Source organism: Lethenteron reissneri, chromosome 50 (assembly GCF_015708825.2).
Source record: "Lethenteron reissneri isolate LAM-NWPU_2019-01 chromosome 50, ASM1570882v1, whole genome shotgun sequence".
NCBI classification, from domain to species: Eukaryota; Metazoa; Chordata; class Hyperoartia; order Petromyzontiformes; family Petromyzontidae; genus Lethenteron; species Lethenteron reissneri.
In genome coordinates, this window is record NC_083828.1 from 4,441,509 (window position 1) to 4,453,974 (window position 12,466).

Genomic DNA, 12,466 nt, shown 5'->3' on the forward strand with positions numbered 1-12,466 from the left:
GGAGTGTGACTCACTGGTGGACACTGCGGGATTGTCACTCACCGGTGGACACCGCCTGTGCGCGACTCTAATACGTGGTACAATTAAACCCAAAAGGCGTCATGTTAAAATCACTTCCAGGTGAGCGTGTGTGGAGCGCGGCATATCTCATGGGTTCAGTCCCGATACAGGGTGCAACGGGCTGGACCACGTGTTTGAACGAGGGGGTTGGTGAACTGACTGCAGGAAGATCAGGTTCTGTGTTTGCCCAGGAGATTAAATAATTGGTGAGCCTCATTCGGGCCGCGAATTCACCCAGCAAGTGGCGATAATTAGCGGTAGGAACGGCACGGATTGAGATTTTAAAATCCTTTATATTAAGTTCGCTTGCTTGCTTGCGTGCTTGCTTGCTTACGACCGTGCAAATCTTTCGGTCGTTTTCCCGTGATCCAATCGAGCTGACATTTTGCACACAGACCCGTTGTGCGTGACAATTAATTTTCGTGAAAATTTTTTTCCAAAATTTTACACTGTTTATGGGAAATAAATACATATTTAATTACCAATTGCTTAATGCTGGCAGACAATCATCTGACCCATAGGTGGCAGCCATCTCAAGCCAGAGGACGAGAGGACTCTCGCCGCCACGCATATAAAGGATTTATAGTGAAAAACTTTGTTTTTACGGGTTAATTTTTAGTTGTTCGGAGTCCGCCTACGAGAGGAGGGGGGGGGGAGATGGGGTGAAGGGTGCAAACGTTACATCCGAGCCCCCCACGGAAGCCAATAACCTGCTTGAGCCGTCGCACGCTCGTGTCGGGAACAAGTCCGAACGGTCCGACAATTGCGTGCGAATGATTTAATCGCGGCTCGAGAAGGGGTGGTCTGTGATTGCTCTGCACTGCAATCGTTCCGGGAAGAGCTCCATTGCGGCGATGTGGCTTAATTAGTGGAGTGCTGCACAATTGTGGCGTGAAAGTCACGCGCAGTCGAGCCAATAATCCAAATTGTGCACCGTTAGTGATGATGACGAGTGCCATCTACTGGAGTGCAGTGGTATTTTCCGGATTATGCAACGGCACTTCGCCCCCTCCTGGATTAACACACTCCTGCTGCGGAGGGAGCTGGTAGGAACGTTGGGTTGCTCGGTCAATGGCCTGCAGGGTCAACGGCGGCGTGGTGTATTCCGCAAATATGTCCGACTGTGAGGGCGGGCACAAGCCGGCGTGAGTAGGTTAAACGTTGAGTTTTATAAGGGCACCACGGGGTGACCAGTCCCTCCCCTCCCACCCAGCCAGCCCCACCCCTCCCAGCCAGCCCCTCCCCTCCCACCCCCCACCCAGTCCCACCCCTCCCAGCCCCACCCCTCCCCACCCAGCCCCACCCCTCCCAGCCCCACCCCTCCCCACCCAGCCCTACCCCTCCCACCCCCCACCTAGCCCCACCCAGCCCCTCCCCACCCTCTCCTCCCCACCCAGCCCCTCCCCACCCTCCCCTCTCCACCCAGCCCCACCTCTCCCATTTTTGGATGCACGACGGACGCACACAATAATCCCCTGTGGGCTGGTGGAACCAGGTGGTTTCTACCAGTATAAAGCAAACAATTGGGGGTTGCATCTTAGTATGTTTTTTTTTGTAAGACCACATTTCGATAACCTCATTTCACACCGGGCACAACGTTGGGGTGCGTATTACTTTCCGGAGTGCAGAGGTACTCTCCAGGTTATACAACGGCACTGTCCCCTCTAGTATTGTAAAGTAAAAAATTGCATCTCATTATACATTCTGGTGTGTTTTTTGTTGTTGCAAGAACAGATTTCGATAACCTCATTCGATGCGAAAATGTACATGTGATATAATTGAAAAACGAGGCCATCTGCGTTGACAAAGTGCCCGGTTCCTTTACATTCCGCCCTTGTTCATAATCAAAGCCAAGTTCTCATCAACACAAATGCCATCGCTCCCCCTTCCTTATGCTAGATGTTACATCCTTTGCATCGCACTGTAATGTTTAATTTCACAGAGACGTGTCAATCCATTGCTGGACGAAGACCTCCCCACACTGAAGTCGTGGAGGTTGTCCTTGAAACGCCGAGTTGGTGATGGGGGTTGTTTGTCCATACTTCACCACGCCGGTCAGTGTGGGTTGGTGAAGGTTGTGGTGAGTGGGGCAGGACCGGCTCTGACTTTACTCGCCACCGATGTTAGCCGTGGCTGGGAGTCGCACTCGTGTAGCCGGGTTCGTAGTTCATTGTGCGATAACACTGAAGGTGAAACGCATGCATGTCCTTGATTTCATCCAAGACTTTGTGTTTTGTGGCAATTGGAATTGCATCGGTGGTGAGATGTTACCTGCCTCGCCTGGTATACATGAGGTCGTGGGTTCGATCCTGACTCCGACGCCTGCTGTATAATTGGAGTTTGAATGTCTCTGTCTCTCTCCACGTGGTGGTGTGGATTTTCTCCGGGTCCTCCGGGTTTTCCCTCCACATTCACAACCATGTGTTTCATAATCAACGTTTTTGGGTTTAGATCGCGTTATTTATAAATGTGTCGTAACCCTCCACCACCCGACACGGCCAATCAGTAAAAAATGTGTCACGTTGACAAAGACAAATAGTTCACTGCTTTAGCCCACCGGTGTGTTGAAGCCACAACATTTACAATTTGAGTACGATGTTTATAAATAACGCGATCTAAACCCAAAAACGTTGATTATGAATAACATTGGTCGCGAAAGCCTACGTGTTAAACCATGTGTTTATGTGCCACTTTGTTGAGTTATCATGTCGCTAAGTCTCTTCAGAAAAAGACTGACATATTGTATGTAGCTCAGTGGGCATTACCTGGTAAAATACAATTCATGTTAAACGGAAATCTGAGAGATGTGAATTCAAATACTGAATTTAATTCCAGTGTGGTAATGCCAACCTTTCAAATAATATCGTTTGTGCCGAGCGCCATCTACTGGCACGTACACGTATATACAGATACACATGTTGGTCTATGCAAAAATGACTCCTTGTAAAAAAAGGTGTCAGTTGTGTTGCCAGATAGAAGGCTAAAAAAACAATTATCATATTTTTACTTCTGGCAAATGAGGTTCCAATGGTGTAAATGCTTACCCCGAGCTCTCATACTCTGATGGTGCATTGTCTTTGAGTTGTGCGCCTTTTGGCGTCATCTGGTCCAACACCATGTGAGACTAGGCTCTAAGGAAAGCTGTCTCGGGTGTGGACCAGTCAACTTCAAGGACAGTGCATACATTATCAGAGTTATGGTTTTTTTGCATTATGACTGCAGGTATTGTGGTCTATGCAAACATGACTCCTTGTAAAAAAGGTGTCAGTTTTGTTGCCAGATAAAAGGGTATAAAAACAATTATCTGATACACATTATTTGGTGATACAGCACTGCGTTGGCAATGGTGCACGAATACAAAAAAAACCAATACGTTCGTCAATAAAACTGCCTTTAAAAGGGAACACTATATAATAGACGACGTTTCAGGCAATGACCCTTCTTTTGATGCGCAATGAAGAGAAAATTGTCCGAAACACCACACATTTCTCCAGTTAAGGCAGTGTTATTGACGAACGTACTCGCGTAGATACTCACAAGTTACAGTACTCATCTAAGACGGATTATATCTCGAGGAGGCCCAAAACTGGTTGAAATATCCACCACTGTTATTGGTCTTGAGCGGGAATCAAACCCAAGTGGCCAGGTTCGTAGCGCAGTGCGCTAACCACTACGCCATCACTTTACAACAACTACTGCAAGAACATGCACGTACTATGCACGGCCGCCTTTGTATCTCTAGTGGCGGTGTCTTCACAATGCACCAGGTACACATTTGAGGCCGAGTCAGGACCCGTTCAGCAGAGGTCGCAAACGGGTTTTGATTCCTTACCCGTACCCGTACCCGGCCGCACCAGGGTCGCAAATGGATACCCGTACCCGGCCGGGTATGGGTACCCGTTCCCTACCCGTACCCTACCCGAAATGAGTGACAAACGGTTACTCACCAGTGACTCACGGCCTACCCGTACCCGTACCCGGCCGGGTACGGGTAGCCGGGTATCGGGTAGGGTACGGGTATCGGGTACCCGGTTGCGACCTCTGCCGTTCAGATATTCGTCACCGGCATTAGCCGTGAGCAGGAATCGAACTCGGGCCGCCGGGTTCGTTATGCTACAAAGACAAAGATCCCCCGTATAGCCTTAACAGACTGTAGGGGCAAATGCTGTTAGCGAGCACCTATGAAGGCCGGAACGGTACACGAGGGGGTGGTTGGCCAGAACCACGCCCGACCGCCTTTGTCTCCCCAGTGGCGATGTTTACGACACACCGCACCAGGTACTCATTTGAGGCTGAGTCGACCTAGGGGAGGCCCAGGACCGGTTCAGATAATCGTCACTGGTGTTGGCCGTGTGCGGGAATCGAACCCGGGTCCCCAGGTTCATAGCGCAGCGTAGCGCTAACCGCTACACCACCGCTCGCATGCACACACTTTCTAGTCGGTCCATCACTCACTGCCTACCCCTTGAGGCGGGGGGATTTGTGACACCCTCTCCAAATAGCAAAACACACGCTTTACCGCACACCCCGATGATGCCCGAGGGGAGCACGGGGCTTTCTCCGCACACCTGGCCACGTTTCGGGTTTCCCCCCCGTTGACCACAAACGATCCATCTCACACGCCCAGTGACAGCTCTAAGGGTCCGGGCACAATCACCGCAGGGCAGCCGAGGATATTAACAACGGGTCAGGCGAGTTTGAGAAGAGACGGGGGTTCAGTCAGGCGGACACACGACCCCTCTGCTGGAGCACACGTGGGTACGGTGAGAATATTTTATTATTATTAACAATATTAATTGAGTTGTCAGTTCAAAAAGCACAAAAGGGTCCTTAGACGGCAGGGGGGGGGGGGGGGGGTGTAAGTAGCCTGTTGCCAGCAGCAAAACTTGCGGTGGATGTCAAAGTGATGATCGCCACGCTCACATTGAGTGCTGCGTGGTGCTCTTCTCTATGAGCAGCCCCTTCACCAGTGGTGGAAAGCGCACATCGCCATGGTGGGGGCCCCATTCTGTTCAAAGAAAAACCACGGCCGACTTCCCACAAAGTGATTGGTGGAGGTGTGTCATGTGATTGAGTAGGTTGAGTGGGTGAAAGAGTGGTTGAGTGGACAGGTGGGTGAGCGAGTGAGAGAGTGAGTGGGTGGATGAGAGAGCGGGTCAGTGGGTGAGTGAGTGGGTGAGTGAGTGTGTGAGTGGGTGAGTGGGTGGGTGAGTGAGTGAGTGGATAAGTGAGTGAGTGGTTAGTGAGTGAGTGGGTGGTTGAGTAGGTGGATGAGTGAGGAGGTGGATGGGTGAGTTGAGTGGGTGGGTGAGTGAGTGAGTGGGTGGGTGGGTAGGTGAGTGAGTGAGTGGGTGGGTGGGTGAGTGAGTGGGTAGGTGAGTGAGTGGGTGGGTGAGTGTGTGAGTGAGTGAGTGGTTAGTGAGTGAGTGGGTGGTTGAGTAGTTGGATGGGTGAATGGGTGAGGGATTGAGTGGGTTGTTGAATGGGCTAAGTGGGCGAGCGGAATTAGACAGGAGGTCCCATTTGTGTAGGTTGGCACGTGTCAACCACACTCACGCTACTGCCCCTAACTTGGGCCCGCGTCGCCGTGCCGCCCCCCCTCGCGCTTGGAGCCCCCCAGGCACGGGGGGCTGGGATCCACGCGCCCCCCGCTGCTCCCCCACTGCTCGGGCGTGCGCGCCTGTATGGAGAGGGCGTGCACACCGCCCGCCAGCTCGTCGCGCAGAGCCTCGTTGACGAGCCGGTGGCGCGCTAGCAGAGGCACGCCCTCGAACTGCGTGGACACCACCACCACCTTGAGAGCGAGGGGAGGGGAGTGGGGGAGCAGGGGAGAAGGAGTGACAGCAAGTGGAGGGGGAGGAGAGTGGGGGAGAAGGGGTGATTGGGGGTGGGGTCAGAAAGGTTGTTCCACGGCGTATATGGCCACTGAATATGGCTTGCGTGTTCCATCACATTCCATCCTCATTCTGAACGTTAACGTTGCATTATATCGGTTTCTATTCTCTTTTTGATTTGTTTTATTCCACCAGTGTGAAAAGTACATTCCTTAACATTCCTTGAAACGTCTCTGGAATAAACTGAACAGTATGGAATCCTTCAGGCCAATGTTAGTATACAGCATTATTTAACAACAAATCATAGTCCCCTTTGTCAAACCACTGCACACAGAAACAATCGCACGCACCATAACACTTACATACTGTTGGGGCAAGTTATGTTAGCGAGCACCTTTAAAGGCCGCCACGGCACACGAGGGGGTGGGTGGCCAACACCACGCCCGACCGCCTTTGTCTCCCCAGTGGCGATGTTTACACACCGCATCAGGTACTCATTTGAGGCTGAGTCGACCTAAGGGAGGCCCAGGACCGGTTCAGATAATCTTCACCGATGTTGGCCGTGAGCGGGAATCGAACCCGGGTCGCCGGGTTTGTAGCGCAGCGCGCTAACCGCTACACTACCGCTCCCCATTCACTGAACACACACACACGCAGACTTGCAGGGTCGCTTGAAATGGAGCTGGCGATGGTTTGGGGAGGCGTTCGGTCAGCAGTGGATCGATCATGGCTCATACCGCCCTCACTCCTGTTCCACAGCACAGTGGGGGTGACACCACCAGACCCTCAGTAGTCACCCCCCCCTCCCCTTGCCGCTCACCTTGAAGTGCGTCTCAGATCCGCGGGGCACGGCGTGCATCCCGCTCTCGTTGATCACGTCCAGGTGCACGGGGCCCAGGGTCCTCGTCAGCTTCTCTCGGATCGACTCCTGCACGGGGCCACCGGGGGCCGCCGTGGCCGGCATCGTGGACCGAGACCTCGCGGTCCAACGAGGCCGCGTCAGCAGGGAGCGCAGGGCTGGGGCGACCAGCGGCCGGGCGAGCATGGGGCGAGCGCACGCACGACTCCCGTTGCGCCGCACGACTTCCGTGCTTCCGCTGTGGGGCAGAGGTCGCAAACGGGTTTTGATTCCTTACCCGTACCCGGCCGTACCCGGCCGCACCAGGGTCGCAAACGGATACCCGTACCCGGCCAGGTACGGGTAGCCGGGTATCAGATAGGGTACGGGTACGGGTAGCCGGGTATCGGGTACCCGGTTGCGACCTCTGCTCTGGGGACACAACAAGGCACAGTGTCGTCAGAGATCAGAAAATCGGGCGGCTTCAGGAAGCAGGAACACCAACAGCGGGCAGGAACGGATTCGATCATCGAGGGTGGTGTGAGCTGCTCAATTCGGATCCTGAAAAAGCTGTCCAGCACGTGGGGCGAAACGTCGGACCATCGTGCCCAACAACACAAGTGTGCGTCTCACCATTGCACACGTCCAATTCTAAAGCACGCTACGCCGTTTCGTATGGTCAGTGACTATACGTCATTGACTATACGTCATTGACCATATTTCACCACGCTGAATAATGACGTCATTGACCATACTTCACCACGCTGAATAATGACGTCATTGACCATACTTCACCACGCTGAATAATGACGTCATTGACCATACTTCACCACGCTGACGTCATTGACCATACTTCACCACGCTGGCTAACTGACGTCATTGACCATACTGCACCACGCTGACGTCATTGACCATACTTCACCACGCTGACGTCATTGACCATACTGCACCACGCTGACGTCATTGACCATACTTCACCACGTTGGCTAATGACGTCATTGACCATACTGCACCACTCTGGCTAATGACGTCATTGACCATTCTTCCCCACGCTGACTGACGTCATTGACCATACTTCACCACGCTGGCTAATGACGTCATTGACCATACTTCACCACGCTGGCTAATGACGTCATTGACCATACTTCACCACGCTAAATGACGTCATTGACCATACTTCACCACACTGGCTAATGACGTCATTGACCATACTTCACCACGCTGGCTAATGACGTCATTGACCATACTTCACCACGCTGGCTAGTGACGTCATTGACCATACTTCACCACGCTGACGTCATTGACCATACTTCACCACGCCGACGTCATTGACCATACTTCACCACGCTGACTGACGTCATTGACCATACTTCACCACGCTGACGTCATTGACCATACTTCACCACGCTGGCTAAATGACGTCATTGACCATACCTCACGCTGGCTAATTACGTCATTGACCATACTTCACCACGCTGACTGACGTCATTGACCATACTTCACCACGCTGGCTAAATGACGTCATTGACTATACTTCACCACGCTGGCTAACTGACGTCATTGACCATACTTCACCACGCTGACGTCATTGACTATACTTCACCACGCTGGCTAAATGACGTCATTGACTATACTTCACCACGCTGGCTAAATAACGTCATTGACCATACTTCACCACGCTGGCTAATGACGTCATTGACCATACTTCACCACGTTGGCTAATGACGTCATTGACCATACTTCACCACGCTGGCTAATGACGTCATTGACCATACTCACCACGCTAACTGACTGCACAGGCCGCTCGCTCTAATTCGTGTGGAGCTGCAGAGCGCTTTGCGAAGCGCAAATCTTACCCCTTTTGGTGACACAACACTTGTGGTGGTGTGTGATGTTGTTGTGTTTATTCTGTTGTGTATGTTATGTTGCTGTGTATATTGTTGTGTGTATTGTGTATATTATTATGTATTATTTTGTGTATATTATTGTGTTACGATGTACACTACAAGTATATTGGTATGTATTATGCTGTGTATATTGCTGTGTATTATGATGTGTATATTGTTGTATATTGTTATATATTATGTTGTGTATATTGCTGTGTATATTGCTGTGTATATTATGTTATGTAGTATGCTGTGTATATTGTTGCGTATATTGTTGTGTGTATGTTGCTGTGTATATTGTTGTGTGTATGTTGCTGTGTATATTGTTGCGTATATTGTTGTGTGTATGTTGCTGTGTATATTGCTGTGTATATTATATTGTGTGTATATTGCTGTGTATATTGTTGTGTATAGTTGTATATATAATGTTGTGTGTATGTTGCTGTGTATATTGTGTGTATGCTGCTGTGTGTATATTGTTGTGCATATTGTTGTGTATAGTTGTCTATATAATGTTGTGTGTATGTTGTTGTGTATTTTATATATATAATATTGTGTATAGTTGTATATATAATGCTGTGTGTGTTGTTGTGTATAGTTATATATATAATGTTGTGTGTATGTTGTTGTGTATGTTGTATATATAATGTTGTGTATAGTTGTATATATAATGCTGTGTGTGTTGTTGTGTATAGTTATATATATAATGTTGTATATATAATGTTGTGTGTATGTTGTTGTGTATGTTGTATTAATAATGTTGTGTATAGTTGTATATATAATGCTGTGTGTGTTGGTGTGTATAGTTGTATATATAATGTTGTGTATGTTGCTGTGTATATTGCTGTGTGTATATTGTTGTGTATAGTTGTATATATAATGTTATGTAGTATAATGTTGTGTGTATGTTGTGTATAGTTGTATATATAATGTTATGTAGTATAATGTTGTGTGTATGTTGTGTATAGTTGTATATATAATGTTATGTAGTATAATGTTGTGTGTTGTGTATAGTTGTATATATAATGTTATGTAGTATAATGTTGTGTATAGTTGTATATATAATGTTATGTAGTATAATGTTGTGTGTATGTTGTGTATAGTTGTATATATAATGTTATGTAGTATAATGTTGTGTGTTGTGTATAGTTGTATATATAATGTTATGTAGTATTATGTTGTGTATAGTTGTATATATAATGTTATGTAGTATAATGTTGTGTGTATGTTGTGTATAGTTGTATATATAATGTTATGTAGTATTATGTTGTGTATAGTTGTATATATAATGTTATGTAGTATAATATTGCTGTGTAACGCCTTACACTGCACGTTGTTGTTGTTGTTTCGTAGCCCAAGTCGCTCGCCGCGCATTGAAGACGTCACGTGGCCACTCGAGGGCTTCTCAGTCGCCTCGTGATGACGCCACGGGCCCACGTGACGCGCAGTGACGCGCACGTGGGGGGTGGGGGGGGGGCTGACCACGTGACGCGCAGTGACGCGCACGTGGGGGGTAGGGGGGGGGGCTGACCACGTGACGCGCAGTGACGCGCACGTGGGGGGTGGGGGGGGGGCTGACCACGTGACGCGCAGTGACGCGCACGTGGGGGGTAGGGGGGGGGGCTGACCACGTGACGCGCAGTGACGCGCACGTGGGGGGTGGGGGGGGGGCTGACCACGTGACGCGCAGTGACGCGCACGTGGGGGGTGGGGGGGGGGCTGACCACGTGACGCGCAGTGACGCGCACGTGGGGGGTGGGGGGGGGCTGACCACGTGCGCGTCAAGCGACCACGTGGGGGGGGGGGGGGCTGACCACGTGCGCGTCAAGCGACCACGTGTCGCGCACTGCAGTTCACGCGAAAGTCATCGCCTGTCAGAGCCCAACACACGCGGGTTTGTGCCCCGTGTTCTTGTTGCTGGGGAATTGAGTTTTGAGGTCCGCACGGCGTTATACAGCCGTTCCAATAGGGGCAATAAATGGAAATAATCATTAGTCTTCTTGGTTCTTTCGGTAAAGTCACGTAGAAGGGAAGTAATAAAATAATAAAAATAAAATATAAAATAATTTTCAAGACGTTTCGGCCACAACGCAAGCAGCCGTCCTCAGGTGGAGAACAGGTCTGCTTGCGTTGTGGCCGAAACGTGAGAATTATTAAATGTTTTTTTTATTATTTTATTACTTCCCTTCTACGTGACTTTACCGAAAGAACCAAGAAGATGAGTCCCTGCAGTTACGAAAGCTTTAAATCGAAATACAATCATTCGTGTCTATTTGTTTGTGTTTCTCCCTTTAGATGGGACGTTGTAGGATGAACGTTGAGATTTATACGGGCACGGGGTGAGCAATAAGGTCTGAATTGGTCTGTAATAAGTTAGGGCACTGAGAAGGGGTTGACAGGTATGATAACTATATATTTTTTTTATTTTACCAGGTAAAAAAACTAAACTAATTTTGATTTTACCCGGTAAGAAAACAAATGATCCGGAGTAAAATCCACGCGACCATGGGGAGAGAGAGAGAGACTCACACACAAACTCCAAATATACAACAGGCGTCAGGGTCGGGATCGAACTCAGGGCATGAGGGATCTGTAGGGGTGTATGGGGTGAGTGAGGATATATAGGGTCCGTAGGGGTATATCGGAGTCTCTTATAAACACCTCATGGTCTGTGCACGGTATATTAAAACACATAACTCTATTCTTTACATGAGTGGCATTTGCAACTGTCAATGAGAGTGACAGTTGCAACTGTCATTGAGAGTGACAGTTGCAACTGTCATTGAGAGTGACAGTTGCAACTGTCAATGAGAGTGGCAGTTGCAACTGTCAATGAGAGTGGCAGTTGCAACTGTCAATGAGAGTGACAGTTGCAACTGTCAATGAGAGTGACAGTTGCAACTATCTTTGAGAGTGACAGTTGCAACTGTCATTGAGAGTGACAGTTGCAACTGTCAATGAGAGTGGCAGTTGCAACTGTCAATGAGAGTGGCAGTTGCAACTGTCAATGAGAGTGACAGTTGCAACTGTCAATGAGAGTGACAGTTGCAACTATCTTTGAGAGTGACAGTTGCAACTGTCAATGGAGCAAGTCGTTGAGTGACAGTTGCAAAGTCTCCCCAGCAGGGAGCGCTGTGTGCAACACTCAGCGCTGGTTTATTTTTTGTATCGTTTTATTTACTTTGCTTGTTATTTATTTCCGTATGTTTAATTTCCATAAACATAGGTCTCGGCAAAGTGCTTTTCCATGAAGTCATATAAACTAAAAGATTGATGTTGCAAGAGGTGCATATTGGGGTCCGGTCAGAGTATCCGTTCATCTTGAGGGCCCGATGTACATGTTTTAATTCACTGGCCAGGTGGTGTTGGTCAGATATGCCATGAGCTCTGTGGTATAGTGTTTTGATGAGATAATTCTTTTGAGCCGGGTGGTGGTGGGAATCAGGTTTCAAGTAGGAATCTGTGTGGGTGGTTTTCCTGTAGACAATGTCCCAAGGATCCATCAGGTCTCCTCTCAAACAGAACATCTAAGAATGGTAGTTTGCCATCTTTCTCCACTTCCATGGTGAATCTGATGGATGGGTGTCTGGAATTGATGTGGTCCAGGAAATGGTTCAATGCTGGGAGGCCATGTGGCCAAATGACGAAAGTGTCATCCACATACCTCTTCCACAGGGAAGGACGTAGGGTGGATGTCAGGATGGCGTCTGATTCAAACTTTTCCATGAACACATTGGCTGTCACTGGTGACAAGCGGGAGCCCATAGGGGTACCCTCATCATCCAATTATCTTCTAGCCAACTCATAGCCATATACAGGACCACTTTGTCATACGTCAATCAAACCAT

At 49.1% G+C, this 12,466-nt stretch overlaps 1 protein-coding gene across 3 annotated transcripts; it reads right to left on the reverse strand.

Moving 5' to 3' along the window:
- Positions 1 to 2,884: 2,884 nt before the first annotated feature.
- On the reverse strand, positions 2,885 to 10,088 carry BOLA1 (bolA family member 1). Of its 3 annotated transcripts, none has more exons than XM_061572525.1 (3): positions 9,944 to 10,041; positions 6,715 to 7,164; positions 2,885 to 5,854 (listed from the first exon to the last, which is right to left on the reverse strand). In XM_061572525.1, exons 2-3 carry the CDS (start codon positions 6,937 to 6,939, stop codon positions 5,627 to 5,629), a joined length of 453 nt encoding a protein of 150 aa, XP_061428509.1. In that variant the 5' UTR covers positions 6,940 to 7,164; positions 9,944 to 10,041; the 3' UTR covers positions 2,885 to 5,626. The 3 variants fall into 3 exon arrangements, with proteins under 3 accessions (XP_061428509.1, XP_061428510.1, XP_061428508.1); XM_061572526.1 differs by having other exon boundaries at positions 6,715 to 7,159; positions 9,944 to 10,031; XM_061572524.1 differs by having other exon boundaries at positions 2,886 to 5,854; positions 6,715 to 6,991; positions 9,944 to 10,088.
- Positions 10,089 to 12,466: the final 2,378 nt, after the last annotated feature.

Excerpts from the sequence above, each read along its gene's own strand:
- BOLA1 (XM_061572525.1), bottom strand. The coding sequence starts at position 6,939 with ATGCTCGCCCGGCCGCTGGTCGCCCCAGCCCTGCGCTCCCTGCTGACG. Across the intron at positions 5,855-6,714 it reads GATCTGAGACGCACTTCAAG|GTGGTGGTGGTGTCCACGCA; the intron begins GTGAGCGGCAAG and ends CTCGCTCTCAAG.